The 22,229-nt window shown below is 39.6% G+C and overlaps 1 protein-coding gene across 4 annotated transcripts in view; it reads right to left on the reverse strand.

Annotated features, from left to right (window-relative positions):
- Positions 1-22,229, reverse strand: part of LOC139776922 (paired box protein Pax-6) — a 354,486-nt gene that overhangs the window by 69,041 nt on the left and 263,216 nt on the right. For 3 of the 4 annotated variants that reach the window (XR_011719228.1, XM_071713967.1, XM_071713965.1), the window contains exons 1-2: positions 16,681-17,506; positions 8,771-8,894 (exon numbers count right to left, since the gene is read on the reverse strand). Coding sequence is in view for 3 of the 4 variants with exons in the window: in XM_071713967.1 (XP_071570068.1) it covers positions 8,771-8,783 (13 nt within the window). In the remaining variant the exon portion in view is untranslated. Of the gene's footprint in view, positions 1-8,770; positions 8,895-16,680; positions 17,507-22,229 lie in introns of those variants that run through there. The other variant, XM_071713966.1, reaches the window with a different exon arrangement.

The raw sequence follows: 22,229 nt of genomic DNA on the forward strand, positions 1-22,229 counted from the left end.
ATTTATATTTCAACTCGACTTCAATTACAATTCCGAATAATATTTATATTTTAACTCGACTTCTCAAGTAAAACTGTAAAAAGTAATTAGTATAATTAGATAGGCATTTAATTAGAAAATATTTAAATAATTAAATATTTACAATCCTGACAGTATGTTTCGGTACTACGTATAAAGTGTATGTTTACGAGAGCAACCGCGATTAATTCGTGTATGCCTAATTCACGGCTATTCATATTAGCGTTGTGTTCAAAGAATGGAGACGGATTTTCTTTTTCTTTGACGATTACGGCAACGTTGCTTTGAATTTCACCTTCTAGACTACGTGATACTTTTTAATTATTTTGTTTAATTTTTTAGCATAATGTCGAGTCCGCGTGACCATGGAACACCTAACATATACCTTCTGAAAAGCGTCCAAGGCGCAGCGCAATAACGCGAATGACCGCGTGACTTTTACGCGACGTGACATTTACGATGATACGCCGATTAGATAATTCGCCGTAAGTCAAGGAGACGGTAGAACGTGAAGGAATTTTCAACGCTGACTTAACCGCGTTTACCCTCTCAAACGCTTCCGAGGCTCGTCTCGTCGATTAACGTCATGCCTGCGTGAGCTCGTTCCGGAGACGGACAAAAGCGACGCTCGCCGACGCCGCCGCCGTCGCCGATGTCGGTGACGATGTCGTCGTCGTCGTCGTCGTCGTCACGGTAGCTTTTCACACCGTCTCCATTTTCTCGCCGTCACCCTCGGCATCAGCGAGAGAGAGGGCGCGGTTTATGTGACAGTTTTTTGTTTCCCTGTCGGGGCTACATAGTTAGGACGGAATAATGCATACGCGCGCGAGCGCGAAAAAACGATGAGTAATGCGAGAGGATCTCTAATGGCTTAAGATATCTCGGAGATATCTGCGCGAGGCGTTAGGGAATACTTTCCTCAATCACGGTCTCGCGCGTTTTATCGTCGATGTTTATTTACTTGCACTTTGCTCGTTGCCGACTCTGTCAAGTTCAGAAATCTCAAACACGAATTTATCGATAAAAGTAATCAGTTTTTTCGCAAAATTAATTTTTTTCAATCTATATACATGTTATAGAAACTGCTTTTTTAGTTTCACGAAACTTTTGTTTGAAAAGTACCTTCATATATCTTGAGAATGTTTATTTAATTTCAATGATGCGTTTTCTCTCTAAAGCTACGGATGCTGGTCCATTTGAAAAGCTGCATATAAAATCAATATACTTATCTTATTTTAAGTTACATGTCCGTGACTTAAATCGGAGAGATACTGCCGCAAGTGTTTTGTAACAGTTTCAGCGGCGCAGAATGTTGAGAACAAATAGTTTCACGAAGGACTTGTGAAAACTTGGCGGCAGAATCTAAAGTGCGGTCAAGTCTCGTCGTTTAGAGAGAATATCCAATGGTGCTTCGTCGTCCTTCCTCGGCCCTCCCTCTTTCTCCCTTCTGCCACTCTCCGGTGTTAAATCAGTGGAACGATCGGGACATTATTCGCGACGGCCGCGGAGAATCCATGAAATTCCCATAGCAATAGCTTTACGTCGTGACAATGGCTAGGGTCGTCGGGCCGCTCGTTCTTTTCTTTCGCTGCGTTAATGAGCTCTCGGCTTTAATGCCGTCTCGGCGCGGCACTTCCTTTTATTGGAAAATAGATAAATATAAGCGCTAGATTAAGAGCGAGAGCTTCTTTTCCACACATTCGCGGACGCTGAGAGAAACGAGATTTAAGATCCGTACACGTGTATCAAGACATAAAAAAATTGGAACGTTCAACGAAACTGGCGGAATCTAAGAGGATACGTTTGGTAATCGGTCTTGAGCAACAAAATGCTGTATATAAAATAAGACAGTTTGAGAGACTCATTAACCATTGTGCTTCGATATCTCATTACGCGAACGCGACGGGACTTGAAGATCGCCTTAGCCGTCGGAAGACTGCCGCCGTGTCGGGGACTTTTTCGAAGGGCAGTTTTCTTCGTGAGGCTCGCGTGAGACAGTCGAATGTGGAGTGCACGTTTTACATCAGGCGTATTCGACTGTGAAATTCTCTCCTCAAACAGAAGCGGGTGGCTAGGACATTTCGCGCTCGGTCCACCTCGGGTGGAGGAGACGTTCGAACGGGGGAGTCTCGTTCCGAAGAATTCGTAGTCGCAACGCGGTGGCGCAACCGGGCCAAGGTGGAGGACCCTGGAAAATCCACCACGTATCCAATCCACGTACGAAATGCCTCGATAGATAGCCGTAAAAGCCGGGCGGCGACGGCGGCTGCTCCGCTCTCGCCCTCTTCGAGATCCCGCCGCGGGAGGAAGAAGCGGAGAGAAGAAGAGATGGAGGTAGGGTGCCCCGTCCGCCTGAAATAACGCGTATCTTCAGCGTTTTCCAGCGGTGCTGCAGAAGTGGAAACGACGACAACGACAACGACAACGATGATGACAGCGGTGGTGGAGCACTCGATACTTCAGGAAACAGGAGGAGACCGGCAAAGGCATGAGAACGTTTGCGAGTAACTGCGAGGTAGCTTCGGCAGCTCGGAGTGAGTCGTGCGCGTAAGAGGATGTGCAAAATTATTGCGACGCGGACGCGACGTGAAGAAAACGTTTCCATAGCTTGCGGGAGAGTGTTCTCCTTTTGAGAAAAATTGTAAGATGGATTTAAATATATTTTTTTTAATCCGCTGTAATAAATGAAGATTGTTTTTAACGATTTATAGTTAAAATATTCCCAGCTAATTCTTCGTAATTCCATAACGCGGTGTCACATGGAATCTCAGACAATTTTTATCCGAGCGCGATTTTGCGAGAAAAAGAACGCTAGTTTATCAGGCAGTTTATTAATTTCGCAAAGGTTAATATTATTGTTTTTTTTAACGGATTTTTCGCCGATTATTATGAATAAAAAATCATCGTCTGTCGCGTGAGAGATAAAAATTAATTGAATAAGAACTGTGCAAGCTGTCGTCAACGAAGCGAAAACGGCGGGATCAAAAGCGGAGAAGTTCTATCTGTTTTGAACGAACCGAGAACCGTTTTAAAGAGCGTACCTCCCCTATTTCTTTCTATCTCTCTCTCTCTCTCTTTCCCTCTTTCTCTCTGATCGCTTGTCCCGTCTTTCTGGCGTTTTCATATTTTTGCTCTTCCTCTTTCGCCGCAGTAACGTACGAAAGACGAGTACGTATATTGAGGCTCCGAGGGAGAAAGGCCGGAGGGTGAAGAACCGCCCGGGGGTTGCCATCTACTCGGAATTCAGAAACGATCAATGCTTCGGGAGAACCCTCCTCCTCCTCCTCCTCCTCCTTCTCCTCCTCCACCTCCTTCTCTTTCTCACCCTCTTTTTGTCTTTTTCTGTCTTGACTCGCTTTATCGAGAAAGAATGAAAAAGAAGAGAAGAGCCGGGCGCTATCCTTTCTTATTCTTATTTCGCTGTCCCGTCGCTCCCCGCGCGCACCCGTCCTCCGGCTTCGTCGTGTCGTCCCTTATGCGTAAAAGCAGCTCCTGCACGAGGGTGGTTGATTCGTCGTCGGCGAAATGTCGTGCCGACAGTCGAATTCACGCGGTAAAACGGAAACCGAACGATTTGCCAAACTTCCGGATTTCTTCGGAAGACGCAACGCCTCCCTGTCGCCTGCCGCGCGAAGAGCCGCCGAGTGGATTTTTCGATAGAAAAAAAACTACTATTTTTATATATGTATAGTATTACCTATTAATATATATACCATATACCTATAGTATTGTCCGTAAATGTAAAAAAAAAAAGTTAAAAGACAAGAAAGAAATAGTCGCAATAAAACCGATTGCTATAGCTACTTACAAAATAATTAAAAAAAAGGTATTTAATATTTTGGAACTAAATTATTTTTACATATGACACGCAAAAGCGAGCAAATATTATTTGTGCGATAAACAAGAGGAACGTACGAAACAACTGCGCGAGAACAGTTCGCGTTTCGGAAATTTGATCGCTAAGTTATACGCGCGCGATTACTCGCGACAAGTACTAGGTGTGCCTCCTCGTTTTACGCGACGGAGCAGGACAAATGTGCGGAAACGCGACGATTTGCCAAACTTTGGAAACTCTCGTCAGGAATTACGGCTAAGGGACCATCGTTAGTTCGAAAGTTGCAGAACGCCGTTTGAAGCGTTAACCCTCCCAACGGTCGTGAAAACTTAGTTAAATACTATCTCGTAGATATTCTACACCGGAAATGCCGTCAAGTGGCTTTGCAATTCTGCAAAAGTTGTCCGCAAATATGCGGCTAAAAAGTTTATAAAGAATGCGCGAATCGTCCAGCGAAATTCTTGACAAGGTGAAACGACCGTGAAGTATAGAAATACACTTTACGGTAGTACCGAATTAATTTATGGGACAAATATGTACAGAATGACGCCGAAATGACGAAGAAAACCGTGGCTGTTTCTTTCGTTTGCACATTATGATTTATATCAACGCGCAAGAATTCGAGCTAATTTTATATAAGCTATACATATGAACGAACGCCGAACGGCATAAATCGACACGTTTGGCATTATCTCGTCAAAAGTAATCAGTAGTAGGATTAAGTGTTTTAAAAGTAGGTTCGAATCTGTTGGCGTAGTTTCGAATCCTTTGTAATTACTTTGAAAAATAAAAGCAATACTTCAAGTATACTCGAACTTGGACGAAATGGGTTCGAATCCTCTATGAATACCTCGAAAAATAAGAGTGTTATACTTCCAAATAAATTCGAACCTGGATCAAATATGTTCGAATCTTTTATGATTACTTTATTAAAAACATAATGTGTGTGTATATACACAAATCTCTCTTTATTACAATTTTACATTATAACTTTTCATTATAATATCATGACATATAATGAATATTACTTGTAAAAGATAAGATTCTTTACGATAGAAATTAGTTATAAATACATTTCGAATTCTGCAGGTACTCGATCATTCTAAAATTCGAAACCAATTAATCGAGGTTCGATTACTTCACAAGTCCTACAATGTGTGAAATATTATTTCTTATTAATATCACTCGAATATTACTCAAATCCAAGAAAATAAAACTTGATTATTGGATTTGATTCGGATTTTTAAGTACGTATTGAACTTGGTCCCATCTCTAGTAATCAGTCAGATGACAACTTTCTATTATTCTTTGCAGAAATTTTTTGGATCTTGGTGACTAACCTTAAATTACATAAAACACCTTTAGATACGATTTGCGTGAAAAAGAGCAAATTCTATTTTTGCAAATTAATAATAATAATTAATAAATAAATAATCGCTGTTTATAAATGATAAAAATAATAAAAATACACATGCACAAAATAGAAAGAACAATATTATATTAAAACTATTCGATTCCGCTTTTAACGATTTAATTCTTATAGAATATCCAAGAATTATTTTTATTAAATTTTCTCTCTCGTGTAATAATTTTCAAAGTAAAAATAATTCTTCCGCTTAATATTAACTATACCACAGAAAAATTAAATTAGCGTGATAAAAATGCCTTCTTCCCACACCATTTTAATTACTAACATCTCGTAGCTTTAATGTTTTGATAATTCTACGAGATGAATTAACTTAATAATCAATATCCTTTTTATGCACTTTTGTACATAACAAAATAACAATTATAAAATCCTACTGTTACAAACGTGACTGTTTTATCATCGGAAATATAAAACATTCCGAATTACATGGAAAAGCAGTGTTATGACACACTGATCCTTGTAACGGCAAGATTGCACGAAGTTCATAAGAACACGAGACAAGCTACAAGTTACTCACCCACCTTTCTTGACGGAAAGTAATGAAAAAGGCAAGCACCTAATTTGCTACTTGAGTTACCTCGGCTTGGCGTAAGTAGGCATAAAGGATAGACAGGATGTTCCCGCGATGCGTAAGCCTTCTCGCGCGGCTCCGTCGCGGAAAATGAGAAGGAGCTGATTTGTCATCGCCCGCGAGGTAAGGCCGGAAATACGATTTGTACGTGCGATCGATCAAAACAAAACTTCGTCTCTTGGCACCGTGGCGGCGGCGGCGGCGGCGGCGGCGCGGCGATTCGATGAGCTAACGCCAACTTAACGCTACACACCCCACTGAGCCGCACTCGGTCAGATAACTCGTGGATTTTCGAGCACCCTGCAGACTCTCCGATCGCTTCCTCACTTGTGGATTCCGCTGCCGCGATGTTTAATCCACGCCGAAAACCCTCGCGGAATTTTTTACGCCAAAGGGAATCCGATGCGCCGCGCCCCGGCCCATTACAAGGATTTTTGAAGAAAGCAGTAATTTTTAGACTTTTGTAATCACACGGCAGGTACCTAACACAATCAATACTCTCTTTATATATTTATATATGTACTATCTTCGGAAACATAAAACACTCTAAATTACATAAAGAAGTGTTACTTGCATTGTTATTTTCATTGTTCAATATATATAACGCTGTATATAACTAAGAGAATCTGGAAGAGAAGGAGAGGGTCAGTAAAAAAAAATTATTTTCAACAAATTACTAAAGTAAATCCTGTGATAATACTAGCTCTTATAGCGCTTTGTATATGTTTAAAACATGCTGGATTAAAATCCTTTGCAACATAGTGAACCGTTAATAAATAAACTGCTTCTATGAAATAACAAAATGATTTTGGAATATGCGGGGGAAAATTTGATTGAAATTGATATAATCGAATACAGACCTGCTAGGTTTGTTCAATCCGCAAAAAACAAACAGGACGCGTTGCAGGCACAAAAGATTCAATTATCGTGACTACCATATACACACAAAATGAAGAGAAAACAAGCTGTAATTACTTTTGCTGAAAATCGTGTATGGAATGTTTAGCTACTCCGAATAATTCCAATTTTGATACAACAAACTACACGATCAAATGATAAATTAAATGTATCTTATTTTATCGATGTTTTCCCGATTTTTCCAGATTTGGATAACTACAATAGTCCATCTATTAAATCATCAGTATTTTTCAACGTATTCCGTCGAAAATTGGTATATTGTAATATAATATATTCAAAGATGAATGCGTAACAAAATGTAGCAAAGGGCAAGAAGTATGCAAGTTATTGGATAAAGACGTTCGGAAGCTCCTCTTTAGCTTGGCGTTTTAGCTAAGTTATACGACGACTATCTATCAGGATGTCAAGGGATAGAAATTATGATCTCGCGGCGGAGGAGCGAAGGATCCCGCGGAAGGAACGAACCGGTGGCGGTGGGCCCGGAAGACACGGCGAGGCGGACGAGGAGCGTGAGGACTGGAAGGCGTAAGAGAATGGAAATCAATACGTGAAGTGAGCAGCCAGTTTCAGGCAGAAGTTGCCGGCTTTAGAAAGCCTTGAGACGTCGTCTGCCCATCCTCTTCGGACCCTTGTGTTAAGAGAGCTCGAGCAGGGGTGGGTGAGAGCGGAGGAAGCGCCAGTGACAGAAAGTTAGAGGAAGCGAGAAGGAACGGGGGATGGTTGTACGAGAGAACAAGAAAGAGAGAGGGAAGGGAGAGAGGGGGAGAAAGAGAGAGAGAGAGAGAGAGAGAGAGACGAGAGGTTCCATTCAGGACTAATGGGGTTAAACGCCTTAGCCATCAACCGAACGCCTCCCTCTTGATTCTCGGACGTTTCGATTCGTCCGGGGCTAGAATTCGAATTATCCGTAATATCTCCGGACATAGTTTACGTTCACCGAGACTTTGTCTCGCGAATTAATAGAAGTGTATGCGCGCGGATTAATAGAAAAAGAAAAGTCGTCGCATATACGAGATCATCTCAAAAACGTTCTTAATTTATTGTCACCCCTTAATATTCTGAACATTGATTTGAGAATTCCTTACTTAAATCAGAATGACAGACTCCTCAGAGACGTCTTTTCGCAAAATCGCGAAAAAAATTCTCGGTAATTTTCCTGAAATTTAACGAGCGCGTATGCTAAGAAACGGAATGAAGTAGATTACGAAGCGATGATTGAAGAGCAGTTCAAAGAATTGTTGAAATCGAATGGAGAGATACGTTAGTATCTCGTGTGTGTCGGCGTCATTAATGCAAAACGTCAATCGTATAGAAAGAGAATTCGTCGCACGTATGGTGGTTATGTACCATCGGCATTTCGTAGTCATCGTCCAGAAGTCGTTAAGTTTTATGCTTCTTGGGTAGAAGGAGAAAACGAGAGAGGGAGAGAGAGAGAAAGAGAGAGAGAGAGAGAGAGAGAGAGAGAGAGAGAGAGAGAGAGAGAGAGAGAGAGAGAGAGAGAGAGAGAGAGAGAGAGAGAGAACCCCGCCTCCATAAGAGTTTTATCATAATCGTTCTCGTGATGGCTCGTCGTAATGGAACGCCGGATTAGAAAATGACGTATGGTCAAAGATCGACGTGGAAGGGATCTTCCACGATCGGATACATTTTTGGGGGTCACGATGAGTCCGCGCGCTTTAATGTTCTTATCGCGCATGCAGCTTTGGAGACAGCGACTTTTTTATCTCGTTTTATATGCTTATCACAATTCTAAATTATTATATTATGAGTAATGATTTTTATATTGATTTACGTATTTTAGAATTGCAAATTAAGAGTCGCAAGTTATAGTTTCAATGTTCGATATTTGATGTTCCCAACAATATTCTTTCTACAATTATACGCATCTTTTTAACAATTACGCATTGCTTTTGTTTTAAAAGTCATCTTCAGCTGTGCATACCGATCGACGGTGAAATTTTAAGATTTTACAATTACATGTTAAAAGACACAGGCTTACCTTTGTGTGCCATGTCGTCAGCAGTGACCGAAGCTATGAGGCCGGTTGCGCCCGGCCATGGAGCGACCGCAGCGCCCAGTTGCTGCGAAGGCAGAATCTTCGGGCCTTTGAACACTTCCGTTCACTGAAACCCATAATTAATATCGTTAGAGAAACTCTCAACCTCGCACGCAGCAATAACAGTGCTTTTTATTCCAAAAATTAGGGGATCGAACCAACCATATATGATTGAGAAAGATACTACCTATAGCTTTGCAATGTGAATATGAAACGTAGCGTGATGTTCGAGCGAAATGTGGCGAACACGACGACTTTAGGCAATTAACAACGCGATTAATGAAAGAATGGCGCGGCTCGTCCTGCAGGCACTTGGCGGTTTCGATGACCCACCCAAACTGTCCCGTCGTGTACAAACGTCGTAGTTAATTCAGCGCTGTACACTTGAAAACTGTATGTATCTATGGCACCTGTGTAAATCTGCGTCATTTGCGTATCGCGGTCGCATGTGCGTTGCCTTGAGCAAATAAACCGATCTCTTCCCGCGCTGTTACTTTTAAACGCGCGGTTGCTATCCTACTGCAACGTACCTATAATCTACTTCAACCTTGCGTTCTACAAAGCGCACGGGAAAATAAGAAGACATATTTATACATATATAAAGCCTGAAGCCACCAGATGTGTCCTTTCGATAACAGATATCGGGGAACAAACTGTAAAAAAAATTACACAATTGTACTGGCGAGACATTGAGCGACGCAATTATAAAACAAGAATTTAAAAAATTTCAGTGAGAAATTGAGACTCGAAGCGACAAATAATAGGGAATAAATCTTGTCAAACTTTTGATCTTAAATAACATTTAATTTAGAGTTATGAGATAAATTGTTGATAATTTTTTATGCTCAAAACACTGATAAGAATTATAGCAGATGTTATTAAATTATTAAAAGGGTAAAGTTCCGAAAACGGTCCATCTCCAATTTCGATGAAATTTTGTAAAAAGCTTAGGTTCATTTTAGGTTAAAAAATGATTTTATTGTAGGAGTCGCCAAAATTCCGTTTGAAGGCTTTTATCTTAACCTGAAATAAAGCTTTTTACAAAGTTTCATCGAAATCGGAGGAAGACCGTTTCCGGAACTCCACCCCAATTTCTATTTAGATATTTCAAATTTGTTACTATTGATAAAGTTATTCACTAATAAGTACGTGTATCATTGTATCAGTCCGTCCTCATATATCTCAAACATAAAGAACGTAAATCATCCCTAAAAAACAAATGGAATCTTCTCGAACATCGTAACATTAACAGCATAGAGTGTTTTAATTACCGAGGATCGCGCTTGTTGAAGACGTGAACTACTCGTGAACGTAACACCCTCTGTATTCTTCACTACCACAGACAGAAAAAAAGAGGGTAAAGTGAGAGGTGGTGGTACTAGAGGGGATGAAAATGGAGCTAAGCGCGATAATTAGTGTCGGAAAGGGTTAGTCGGGTGAGAGCGTACGAGTTGTATCGCTCCATGGAAAAACGCATACGACAAGCTATAGGAAGAAACAGTCCGTTCTCCTGAAAATGAGTTTCTGAAAGGAGACTTTAAATCCAAAGGATAAAAATTGAATCTCGAGTCGTTAAAGGCATTGCAAAATACATTACGGAAATCAAAAGTAACATCCGCGGAAGCTTCACTTACGACCGCTTTATTTTCGTTCATATCGATTAAATCGAATCGATTTTAAATGTCTTAAACATAAAATATATTATCAATACTTTATTACAGGCGTCCAAAAAACCATTCGCGTAATATAAAATGAGAAAAGATTCTCAAGTTTGAAATCGCGACAAAGCTACTTGACTCCAAAAACACCGATAACACATCCAAGAATATATCGCGTAAGTAACACAATTCAAATGGTATTCACACACAGTTACTTTATTAATACGGTAGTTCGATGATGAAACATCTTTTGCCAAAAGTGATAGGTTTTATTTTTTATATCCAAAGAAGGAACTCTCCTGAATCGATTAAGCCCAGAAAAAAGATAATTCACCGTCCCGTTCTCAAGATATTAAATTTCAAAATTAAGTGGTTTTAATGATTTTAACATTGGTCTAATAGGAAAAGAGGTATAGTTTGCTATGAATAACACGAGTTTGCGAAAAATCTTTTGCCAAAAATGTCCGAATAATATATATCGATGGAAAGAGGACACTGTGAGAAAGCCTATAGTTGAAGGTGAACACCATCCACCGTACAGTTTTTTTTAAATTAATAATTAAAGTTGAAAACTAGTCAAGCGACGCGTTAACACACACTTTATTTTAATCTATTTCAGGCAAAATATTATTCTACAACGTAAAAATTACTTACTAATGGTCTTTTTACGTCGTTACGAAGCTTTGCGATGCGTTATTCTATTTTTTTATAATCATATAAATAAAAAAATCATAAACATTGTTTTGACTTCGGCCATTCAGCATCGAACTACTTTATTAATACGCAAATTGACATATCTATATATTTTTCTTGCAGATGTCAGCAGAAGAAAAACATTAGAGCTAGCGAAGACATCTTTCTCACAGGAATGTTTACGCAAGGCTCATTGAATCGAATCACTTTCACGTTATAATTTATAAAACGGTTCACTTCTGCAGGTTATCGTGACAGGGTTCAACGCGATGCAGCACACTTGTGTCTACACGAGATACTTCTCCCTTTCATTATCCACGATGCTCTTTGCGCTGCAATACAGAAAAGCGCTTCCTCGTGCTAAGAAGACGGCGCGGGAGTATACAACCGGAAAAGAGGAAAGAGCCGAACGAGAGGCGCGAGAGGCATACGTTTACGTATATATGAGAGAAAGATCGAGAGACACGGATGGGGGTGGGAGGAGGAGGGTAGAACGCATTGCATTCGCATATTGTGCAAGGGGATTACTTCGGATTATGCCCGACTGAGCGCAAACAGGATCACGTCACTTCTGTTTGCAAGACGCCAAGCTGTCGATTTAGTGAACTCGAACTCGACTTTATCTCGCGCGGAATCGCCAACGGAACAGCGGTTTTCCGAGAAGCTTTTTTTCCTTAGTCATATGCTATTTAAGTCCAACAAGATTAAACATCGGATAAAGAAGAGTTGCTACATGCGCGACCAAGAGTACATTTTAAATTTCTCTTTCAAGTAATCGTAAAATAATGTAAGATTATGTGTCGTAATCTTGGAAATATAAATTGGTATTTCAATTACAGAGAAGAAATTATTAAATTTTTCATTCAACTGTTCTTTCTTCAGCAAACACTTCAACGAGATACGATTTTTTCAAAATAACTTCTTCGACATTAAATATTTTTATCATAATCTTTTATTAAATTGAGAATAATATCTGATTGCCGATTAAATCAGGCATTCTTTATAATCGCATCTTTTGTAACAAAATTCTTCAAATAATTTTTGGATGAATTAAAACCTATGGATGCGAATTAATAGCGATTCAATTAATTGTTTAAAGAAACAAATTGTCAAAAGCATATTTTGTTTTCGTTGGAAAAACGGAGAAGATTCTTATTGTTAGTGGAATTAAGAAAGTGTCATCGTTAAACTGGTCGAAGATCATTCACTGCTGGACGAGATGTGGAAAAATGGACTCGCGTGGTTATCGCGGGACAAATTCGAACTCTTCTTGAACGCTTCGCAAATGCAACGCAACGCAACGCAACGCAACGCAACGCAACGCAACGCAACGCAACGCAACGCAACGCAACGCAACGCAACGCAACGCAACGCAACGCAACGCAACGCAACGCAACGCAACGCGGCGAGATGCCGCCGCGCCGCGCCGGGTGCAACGGAGCGGTGGCGGGAAGGTAGCATTATACACGCGGATGGTAATAGGTTCCATATCCACGAGCTGCCGGCGCATTATGCTTTACATTTCCGGCGAAACACTGTTAATGGCACCCACCGCCGTCGCTACCGCGACTACCATCGAAATCCACCCCGTAATACACGCCCAACAGCCCCCGCAGGCATTAACCGCTCGCGCTACCGTATAAAGTGACTTCCGCCCGCGATTACGTTCGTCGTGAGCACGTACACGTTTGTGCGTTTGTACGTTAATTATTAATTAACGCGGGCGAAGAATGAGGCCGCGTATTATCGACGATAAACTGTTTCGCGTAATCGAGGACGATTGAGAGATAAATCGCTTTAACGTAACGCACGCAGCTTGTGCGGGATTAATTAGTTCGATTTCAAGTACCTGCTTTTGTATTTCTTTTTTTACTTTTACAAAGTTTACACACATGCGCGCACACGCGCAGGCATACAGGTGTATTTTTAACATCTTCTTATCAAAAATCTTATATAAATGTTGTATTTGTTATCTCTTAGGAAAGTCTGACACACGTATACGTGTGAATCGTTATGTAACCAAATTTACGTCATTATTACTTTGATAAACTTACGTCCCTCTTCTTGTGTGTCAACAAAATAACGTAATATGAAAATTTTAACATATGTATGGATCTGTGCAAAATAACTGCAATAATCAAAGCAATGTAGTCTCTCTTAATTGCGAAATTACTTCTGAATCTTGAAAAAATATTGGAGTACGTCGTTTACGTTTTTCAGTGCATTCAGCAACATAATTTCTACAATCATTATATTTTTTATCTTTAATTCCCACAATCTGTAGCAACGTGCATACATTTGAAAAAATTTGTTTTGCACCCAGCTTCGCAGAAATTTCCTTAATTATCGTATGACAATGGTCGAGTCAACCTGTTTAACGATATTTCTCGTTTTCATTTTATTTCGATATCGATCAAAATCCGATAATGTCCCAATCCGTTCCAGATGTAGACCGTCGAAAGACGTTTCATTGATCAACGTTAATTCGCGCGCGTCGTTTATAGGATCTATTCCTGTTTAACGGCACGTTAATAATGAACAGTTAACGAGGCGTTAAACGGTTATAGATCTTACGGAAGGCTTCCTTCGAAACATAATACAATTCAATCTAATGCAATTGCGTTCCGTACTATAAGGAGGTTCGCGGCCAATTTTCTGCTCTTTTGTAATAATTTCCTGTTATTTATGAGCTTTCTTCCTCGGATTTTCGAATCGTTTTCATTACGTTGCGCTTTTCTGCGGGGCTCTACTTTTCGGCGTGTCACACAAGGCTCTTATCGAATAACATTCGTTGTTAGATTTGTATTTGTATGAATTTCTGGTAGATCTGATGGTAGATTTAAATCTGATAGATTAAAGAAAGTGGGGAAAAGTGCTAACCAGATCTTTATAGTTAGGTTTATATCAAATGTTCTATGAAATATCGAATCCAATCACGGCAAGTTGTTTGATATATCCAGAATGCATTCTCTATTACATCTTATTGATATAATCAATATTTTTTTCACAGTCAGAGTATAAGAACGAATATCTTGTAATACGTTTTTTCTCATTTTGTTCTACTTTTCAAATAAATTTGAATTAATTTATTTGCGCATCAAAGCTTTCCGAAGTGCAAATGTATTCTTTGCGTACCCTGTTGATTAATAATAATTGTAAGAGTATGTAAATAATAAAATATTATTTTAAAACGATGCTTTTATAGTACAAAATTTCGCATATTAAATTAAAAATGGTAAACAAACTAAAATAGCTCCAGAAGGATTGGAGAAAAACTGAATTTCTCGCAGAAATGTTCGATGGCAGTCGCAAAAGGTTCTCGCTCAAGAATATATACGGCTGATTGCGAGGGGCAGCGGCGGCTTAGATGCTCAACGCGGACCGATGTTGTTTACGAGCAACCGACGCCGTTGCCGTCGTATATTTACCCCGATTAGAGAATCGGGTCTACCGCAAAGAAACTACCGTAGTAGCCGACGCACAATGCGCCGTCACGACGCTGGAAAGGAGCGTTCACAATGATCGTGTCGGATATATCACTGCGGGGCGTCCCACACTTGCGCGCTCGACATTCAGACTTCGGAGGCTCTTTCACTCGCGCGTTTTACATGGCGAATCATATAAAGCCTATCGCCTAATTACCGCCATAATACCGCGTGACTGTGTGCGGAAGAGAAGGGAGGAAACCGAGGAGACCCTACGACGAGATGGCGTATGTGAGAGAAAGATGGAACGAGAGAGACAGAGAGGTACCCCACGTATATATACGTGTATATACGTCGCGTGTAAATTCGACGCGCTATTCAATCGCATTCGTCTCCGGTACTGCGATGAGCTTGCGGGGGAGGGTGAGCACCTAACGCTTTAAGCCGCATTATACGCTACGTGCATGCAATCTGCATTCCCACGCGCGACGCGCATTCGCCTGCCGCGGCTGATACCGCGAGCTGTGTTAATCAGCGGGATGAACCGTCGGGATTCGGGCGGGTTTTGCTGCACAGCGAGGGATTAACGACGCGTTCATGGCGTTCAATTAGCCGAGCGCACTCGTGCCTGATGAAGACGCCGGGGCCCGGGGGTGCCGTCGAAGTAAGATACTTTGAACACTCGGCATCTTCAGCGTCGATATGTCAGGCAAAGAGTCTTTAGTGGCGATCAGAATGATGACCGATATTTATATCGATGATTTCTGACAGGTAATATTTTTAAATATTCCATACATTGCATGTCTTTTTTTATGATGAGCAAACGGGTTATGTCTTAGCGAATTAAATTTTAGGAATTTCTGTTTGTATTGGATAAAATTAATTTTTTGTTGGCAAAAGGCAAAACAATTATGCAATTAATATTACATTTCTTTAATGCTTTAAAACGAATTTTTCTCAGCACATGCATTCACAGTATGCGATACTAGTTATTTTATATCAAAAATATGATTTATTTATGATTTATATACTATATCCATCATCATATATTCAATTAATATTGTTTCCCTTATAGTATTCTATGTATGAATATTCTAAAAATGCTATAGAAGAATCGTCAAACTAAAAAAATGAATATTATGATTATAATATCTATTTTCATGTTATATTATTAAATAATGGCAGAATTATAAGTTTCTGCACGTCAGAAGCTCTACCATTTCGTAGAAAGAGAAAGATAAAGATGCAGAAGTTTAACAAAAATTCGTTGAAATCAAATTAAAATAACCTTTGCTAACGAATCAATTAAGCAATATTCGCGTAAGGTTTCATGGGACAAAAAACGAAAATTTAGCAAGTTTATCGACTCTTTGAAATTCAGCCGTCGATAGCCAACGAGAGCGCGCTTTTTTTACGAATAAAAGAATTCGAGACAATGAAATCTATTCACTGCAAATTTAATTTTAATTTTAATGCTCGATTAAGAAATTTGTGGATTTCTTAATTTACCTTTTTCTCTAATATACAATTTAATATACGTATAATAACAAGTGCAAAATAAAGAGAAATTCAATATTGCAGTAAACAAGAAACGCAATGTTTTTCTTCATTTCCAGTCAGTTTAAATTTAAAATGGATCGACGGTGGTAAACAGGAATAGAAAAGAATACAAGTTGTTCAGCTATAATAATTGATTTCAAAGATTCGCGAAACAGTCGGAATCTTTCTATATTTCATGTCTCACTGTTAAATTCGTAGTGTTAAATTATACTCAATATTTAAGTCACATTTTTAACTATTACTATAGATCACCACTGCTCCTACTCAACATGTCGTTAATTTAATTAAAACAATGTTAATTTAACATTTAACTAAACCAATGGAGTTAAAATAATATTGTTTCGTGATAAAATAATAAATTTCGTCACACATAGTAATTAAAAATAACAAAATGTTATTTAATTCAAGGTAATATTGGTTTAAATTTTATCCTTTAACATTTAACAGTGTACCCTCTTTCACTGGATACTCTTTAATCAAAGCTGCCCACAAACACGTGAGATGAATGATGACGTACCAAGAGCTGCCGACGGCCGACGGTACCGGTCCTCCCTCCGACGTTCTCGTTGGACGAAGGCCACCACTGCGAATCCGTTAGCCGGTTTCTGCTTTCGTCGCACCTCGCGTATACGAATACACAGTTCTCCCCGAGGGCGAGAGTCGCGACTTCGTGTCACTCGCGCGAGATCTGACACTCCGATTCGACCCGCGAATTCTGATCTGTCGCTCGAATCGGAGTCGCTCGAATCCTCTCACTCCCGCGGCTAGTCGCGCGCATTAAACGTTTTGCCGGTCAATCCGTCGAGGGTGGCAGATACGATTTTCGCGTCAGCTGTCGCTGTTCGCGCGCGACGAGCTCTCGGCTTGGTGGTGAGAGCCAATTGCTGTGTAACCCGGCCACCGCGCTTGCCGATCCGCGCGAGTGCAGCACACGTGCTGCTCTGCAGCGTGGTTCTTCTCCTCTCTTCGTTTTCGTGAGGGATCTCGTCGGAGATCGGGGCGGAGGAGGGTGACCCCGACGACACGGCGCGGCGCGACGCTACGCGAGGAGCTTGTACGCCTTCGGACGCCTAAACCTTAGTGAGAGAGCGCGAGGAAGAGAGAGAAGGATGTATTGTACGTATACATGTAGCAACGAATAGGTGGAGAAAAGACAGGAGAGAGACAGACAGACAGAGAGAAAGAAAAAGGGCGAGAGAAAGAGAGAGAGAGGAGAGAGGGCGGCGAGATGCGTGTTGGTTGTCGGGCGAGAAAAAAGGCGAGAGCGCGGGACTAGCCGCGCTGGAAATATTATTAGGTAAAGCACACGCACGGACTGACACGCACCGACTCGCGGACTCTCGTTGGGTCGTGCCGCCGTGGTGGCCGCGGCCTCGTGTTGGTACGTCCGACTGCCGTTTCGGACCAATGGGCGGTGGGCGCAGCCGCCCCTCTCCGCGCTTGAGGAGTGGGGTGGGGGGATTCCGACTCCGCTTCGTGACATCATCGATTCTGAATGGTGGAGATGCTCAACCGTGCGGAAGGTACATCGGAGGGCGCGTGCTGCGCGCGCAATGCGCACGCTCGGCAACGTGCGCTGCGCGCACTGCATCGCACGGGAAAAAGGATGTATGCGGCCGGGGGGGATACGCGCGTATCGGCGTCAGATGGAGACGAACCGCAACGCGAAGACGATATACCTCTCGATCTCCCCTCTCTGTTCCTCGGTATTTCTTAATTATCTTTATCTCTCTCACTCTTTTTTCTCTTTTTCCTTCCTCCGATATGTCTCTCGGTTAATCGAGACCAATGATTTGGAATCTTGGGCATTATGCTGATCTGTTGTTGTAATTGGAATCTGAATTTTGAGATTAAAACATATTTAAAACTTATTCAAAAGTATTATTAAATATATAAAAAGATGGGATTTCGTATTATCGATTAGAAAAGTTATTTGAAAATTTCTATTTATGTGTTATAATAGTAAAGATTTATGATAGGATAAAATACTTCTGAAATGCAACAATCGAAGTGGATATAATACATTGCTATGCCACACTGTTCATTAAAAGAATACCAGTATAATATATGATATGATAACTCAACGTTCGAGTCGTGAGGCATGTCGATTTGAATGAAATGATTTTATCTGTGGTATATTTCTGTTTCCTAATTGTGGATATAACATGACTACTTTCGAAGATAAGGCTATATTATCTTTACGCCTATTCGAATCAACCTTGACAGCCTGGATAAAAATAGCAGCAATCAAATCTGCACGGAGAGAATTTTCTCTTAAAATTTACCCTGAAATCACGGTAGTTGTAGGACAACATGTACCACCAAGAATTTTATGCGAGCTATTCTGATTAATATCTACCATAATAAAAAATATTAATATCTATTACACTAAAATATAAAATATGTTTGATTAATTTTACTAAAATATATCTAGGAAATTTCAATAATTTTTCAAAATTTACCAATCTGCTTGGTAATTTTTATCACGTTGTTTGTAAAATGTCTTTTGTATATTTTAAAAATTCCTTGGTTGCCAAGTTGTCCCAAGTTTGTAGTGAATTTAAGGGTAAAATATAATAAAAAATTCTCTCCGTGTGCACAAGAAATTTTTTTAAGATGAATCGGTCTCTTAATTCTATATTATCTGGATTTCTTATACCGCTTAAAAAATTTTGCCAACATAGATTTATACTTTTCTTAAAAATTATACGTTTATAATTTTATTTCTACTTATGTTTCTATGTCCCTCTTCCTTGATCCTGATTTTAAGTTCATGAATAAACATTTTAAAACAGATATTCTAACAAACGCGGGATGAAATAATAAATATAGGCAAATGAAATCTCCTAATACTCGAGTATATTCGCTAGTATGTCCTAATGTAAACAATTTTCCGTATACTTTCATTAATTTCGACGAAACAGGAATTATGACAAATCTTGTCAGCGTATCGTTTAAAATTTTTTCTTTTCGCATTTTTCTGATTTTTACAAAACAAATTTGAGCATATTGTATACGTAAAAAGAAAAAGTAGCAAAATTCAAATGACTATTGTACTCTTATAGAGAGCTCCTCCGAAGTTTTTCAAGGTTTCTTAATTTATTAGAGCTTTTAATCTATTATACTAGCTATTTGCTATTTATCCTCTGTCTATCTCTCGTTTAAAATATCTTTGAATTTTCACCGATTTTCGTGACAGACGGGAGACGAATTCCAGAGAAACGAGAGAAGCGCGGGCTTTACGTCGTCGGAATTTCGCATCGCTCGCACTCCGAAAGCTGGGGAAAGGCACGTCTCTCGCGCGGAGGGATATTAAAATATAATTGGCGTTTGTCCCCTACGCGTGCAAAGCGGTATCTAGTCACGCGTGGACCGACCGACCGTGGGTGTTATGCACGCCAGAGTACGTCAGGCGCGCGCGGGGGTGATTCACCCTCTCTCTATGCCTCGATGTGTCCCTACGGTCTTTCTCGCGGGACGGGGGATGAGGGAAGGGTAGAGGTGGATGCATCCACTCCCTTGTCGACGCGATGCGTAGGGCCGCAAGCTCGTTTCACACGGAAACTTGTAATGTATTGAGACACAAGACTCAAGCTGTTTATTCTGAAAGCGATTATAGTTTGGAGTCCAAGTTCTGAAGGTACCGTGACTTTCAATTGGGATACGGAAATAAAGTACCTAATGTGGTATCTATCGATCTTCGCAACTTGGTAACTGACTTACGTCGCTTTCGGACGAAACGAGGTATGTAATGGGTCGTACGAAGAAAGTGGAGCGAATGCTTTTATATATTGATTTATCGAAGACGTTTTGAGAAACTCGAATAACGACATTTGTTCGGGACATTTGTTTTATTGGAATTTAAACCGTTTATTTCTTTGTATAGAAGTAACTACAATGAACAACTTTCAGAAAAAGATAAAAAACCAGGTAGATTTGCTTCTATCATATGGAAAATCAATGTACATATTCCGTTCAGAGATGAGATATAGAAAATGAATACATATCCATATTATCCATATAACGTTCACGATTTTTCACGGTATAACAATAAAGCGTAAAGATGCATTACACATTCTAAATATTTCTGCAATTGCATTGTTAACACATGTAAATGAAAAACAAATTAAATATAAAGCGATAAAAAGTTACAAAAACGTGTATATAAGTACCTGCAATATTAAATCAAGAGATATAACTTAAATGTATGATCTCTTATTACCTATACTAATAAGTAAAATCTTTGCATCTTGAAATTTAATTTCCTCTCTTTTCTTATCCCATGATATTTTTATGTCTTATATATCTCTTGATTTTCTCGATATTCGTGAGAAAGCAATGTCGATTTAATTTCCAAAAAAGAAATATCGACCTCGTTCCAGACTTGATAACAGTTTAATAATAGGTAAGTTTATCAGTTGCCGAATTTGCGAGAAATATTGATTAAAGAATTGCATAAATTAAAACAAGATCACGTAAGATGATCGTGTCACGCGAACCCGATCAAACAGAATTGAACGAGTTACGAAGGTCAACCGTGGTGCGATTTGCGCCATAAGAAACTCAGAGAAGTTTGCTCAAGTTATCTTCGCACTTCGCGAAAACTTCGGCGAAGATAACGGTCACGAAATGAAAACAAGTTTCAACAGATGCTCGGAGTAATTCAGCAGCAATGAAGTAGATTCTCTATTTGTTAATACTACTTGTTAAGTACCTTTTCATATTTTAATAAATTGATTGCTCTTCTTGCTGATTGCTAAAGAAACCTTGGTCGAAACAAAGCTATAGGCTACACGTTCTAATACGATATTCTTGTAGAACGCTGTACAGTTTGAAAGTAGTGTTGTGTAAGTAAACAAGTTTATCTTATTTATAGTATTAAAAGTAATTAAAAATAAGACTTTTATATTAAAACAGTATTATGCTTGCTTTCATCAGCATTAATCAGACCTAACCTTACGGACAGTCTAGCTTCATATTAAAGTTGATTAAGGTTGATAAAATCCTTAATGAAATAGCTTATTATATAGTTGAGTTTCCAACGCTTTATAAATTTGCTTACGCAGCCTCTTTACTATCACACTTTATTATCGAGTTATCATTGATTTATTATCATCTCAGTTTGCGTGCTGCAAATATTATGGAGAAGTAGTTTTCGACAAATTTTTAATGATTTTTTTTCATCCGGGACCTGCGGATCTGCGCGCGCAATCGCATTCGCGGATATCCCAGAATCCGAAGAGCCGCCGCTGCAGGTCACGATGTGAACCCGGCTTTAGGAGATCCACGCGGTGGAAGTAACGCGTTTCGATTTTGCGTTAGCTCAGCTACGCGTGAATCCAGCCAAGGTCAAGTCGTTCCCCGTTTCCGAGCATCCCTCCGGCACTCGGGCAGGGCTCTTAAGATCGATTCCAACCAATTTTATACGTAGAGTGGCGCGCTACAAAAGCACGATGACGTTAGGTGAGACGCAATTATCCTCGTTTACACCTGCCTGCTCTTGACCAAACCGTTGTTGCTAATTACCGCGTTTTAATGAATTAATTATGTAAGATGTCTGTGTCGAGTCTGCATATTCTCGCGCGGAAGTTTTAAAACCAAAAAAATATTAGACAAAAACAAGAATACAAGAATTAATTCGATATCAATTGTTTACTTAAAAAATAAAATATAGAACGCAAGCAGAACTTCAAAAAGTAAGCTGACATTGCATTTCTCGATATCGCATTAGTTTATCTCGGCGTCTCAATCCACTTCATATCTCTTCAAAGTAGTTCTACTCTTAAACTAAGCGGCTTATTCCGATTTCTCAAATATAAAACATTTTTTACTATGTTTCATTTTTTGTATTTTCTTAATAATAATGATAATAATAACTTCATTGAAAGGCAAATGATATAAAATATTATACATGGAAGCAAAAGTATAGAAATTGCACGTCAAGGAGACAAATTATCAGCAATGCTATACAAGTCTAGACTTTTAATATAATTAAAATAACAAAAAATAGTAATAACAATAATAATAATTTATATGTACGGGGATATGTGACTCACCATTAATAAT

The sequence above is a fragment of the Temnothorax nylanderi genome, unplaced genomic scaffold (genome assembly GCF_030848795.1).
Source record: "Temnothorax nylanderi isolate EJ_2023f unplaced genomic scaffold, tnyl_v1.0 TNYL_tig0132_pilon, whole genome shotgun sequence".
Classification (NCBI taxonomy): domain Eukaryota; kingdom Metazoa; phylum Arthropoda; class Insecta; order Hymenoptera; family Formicidae; genus Temnothorax; species Temnothorax nylanderi.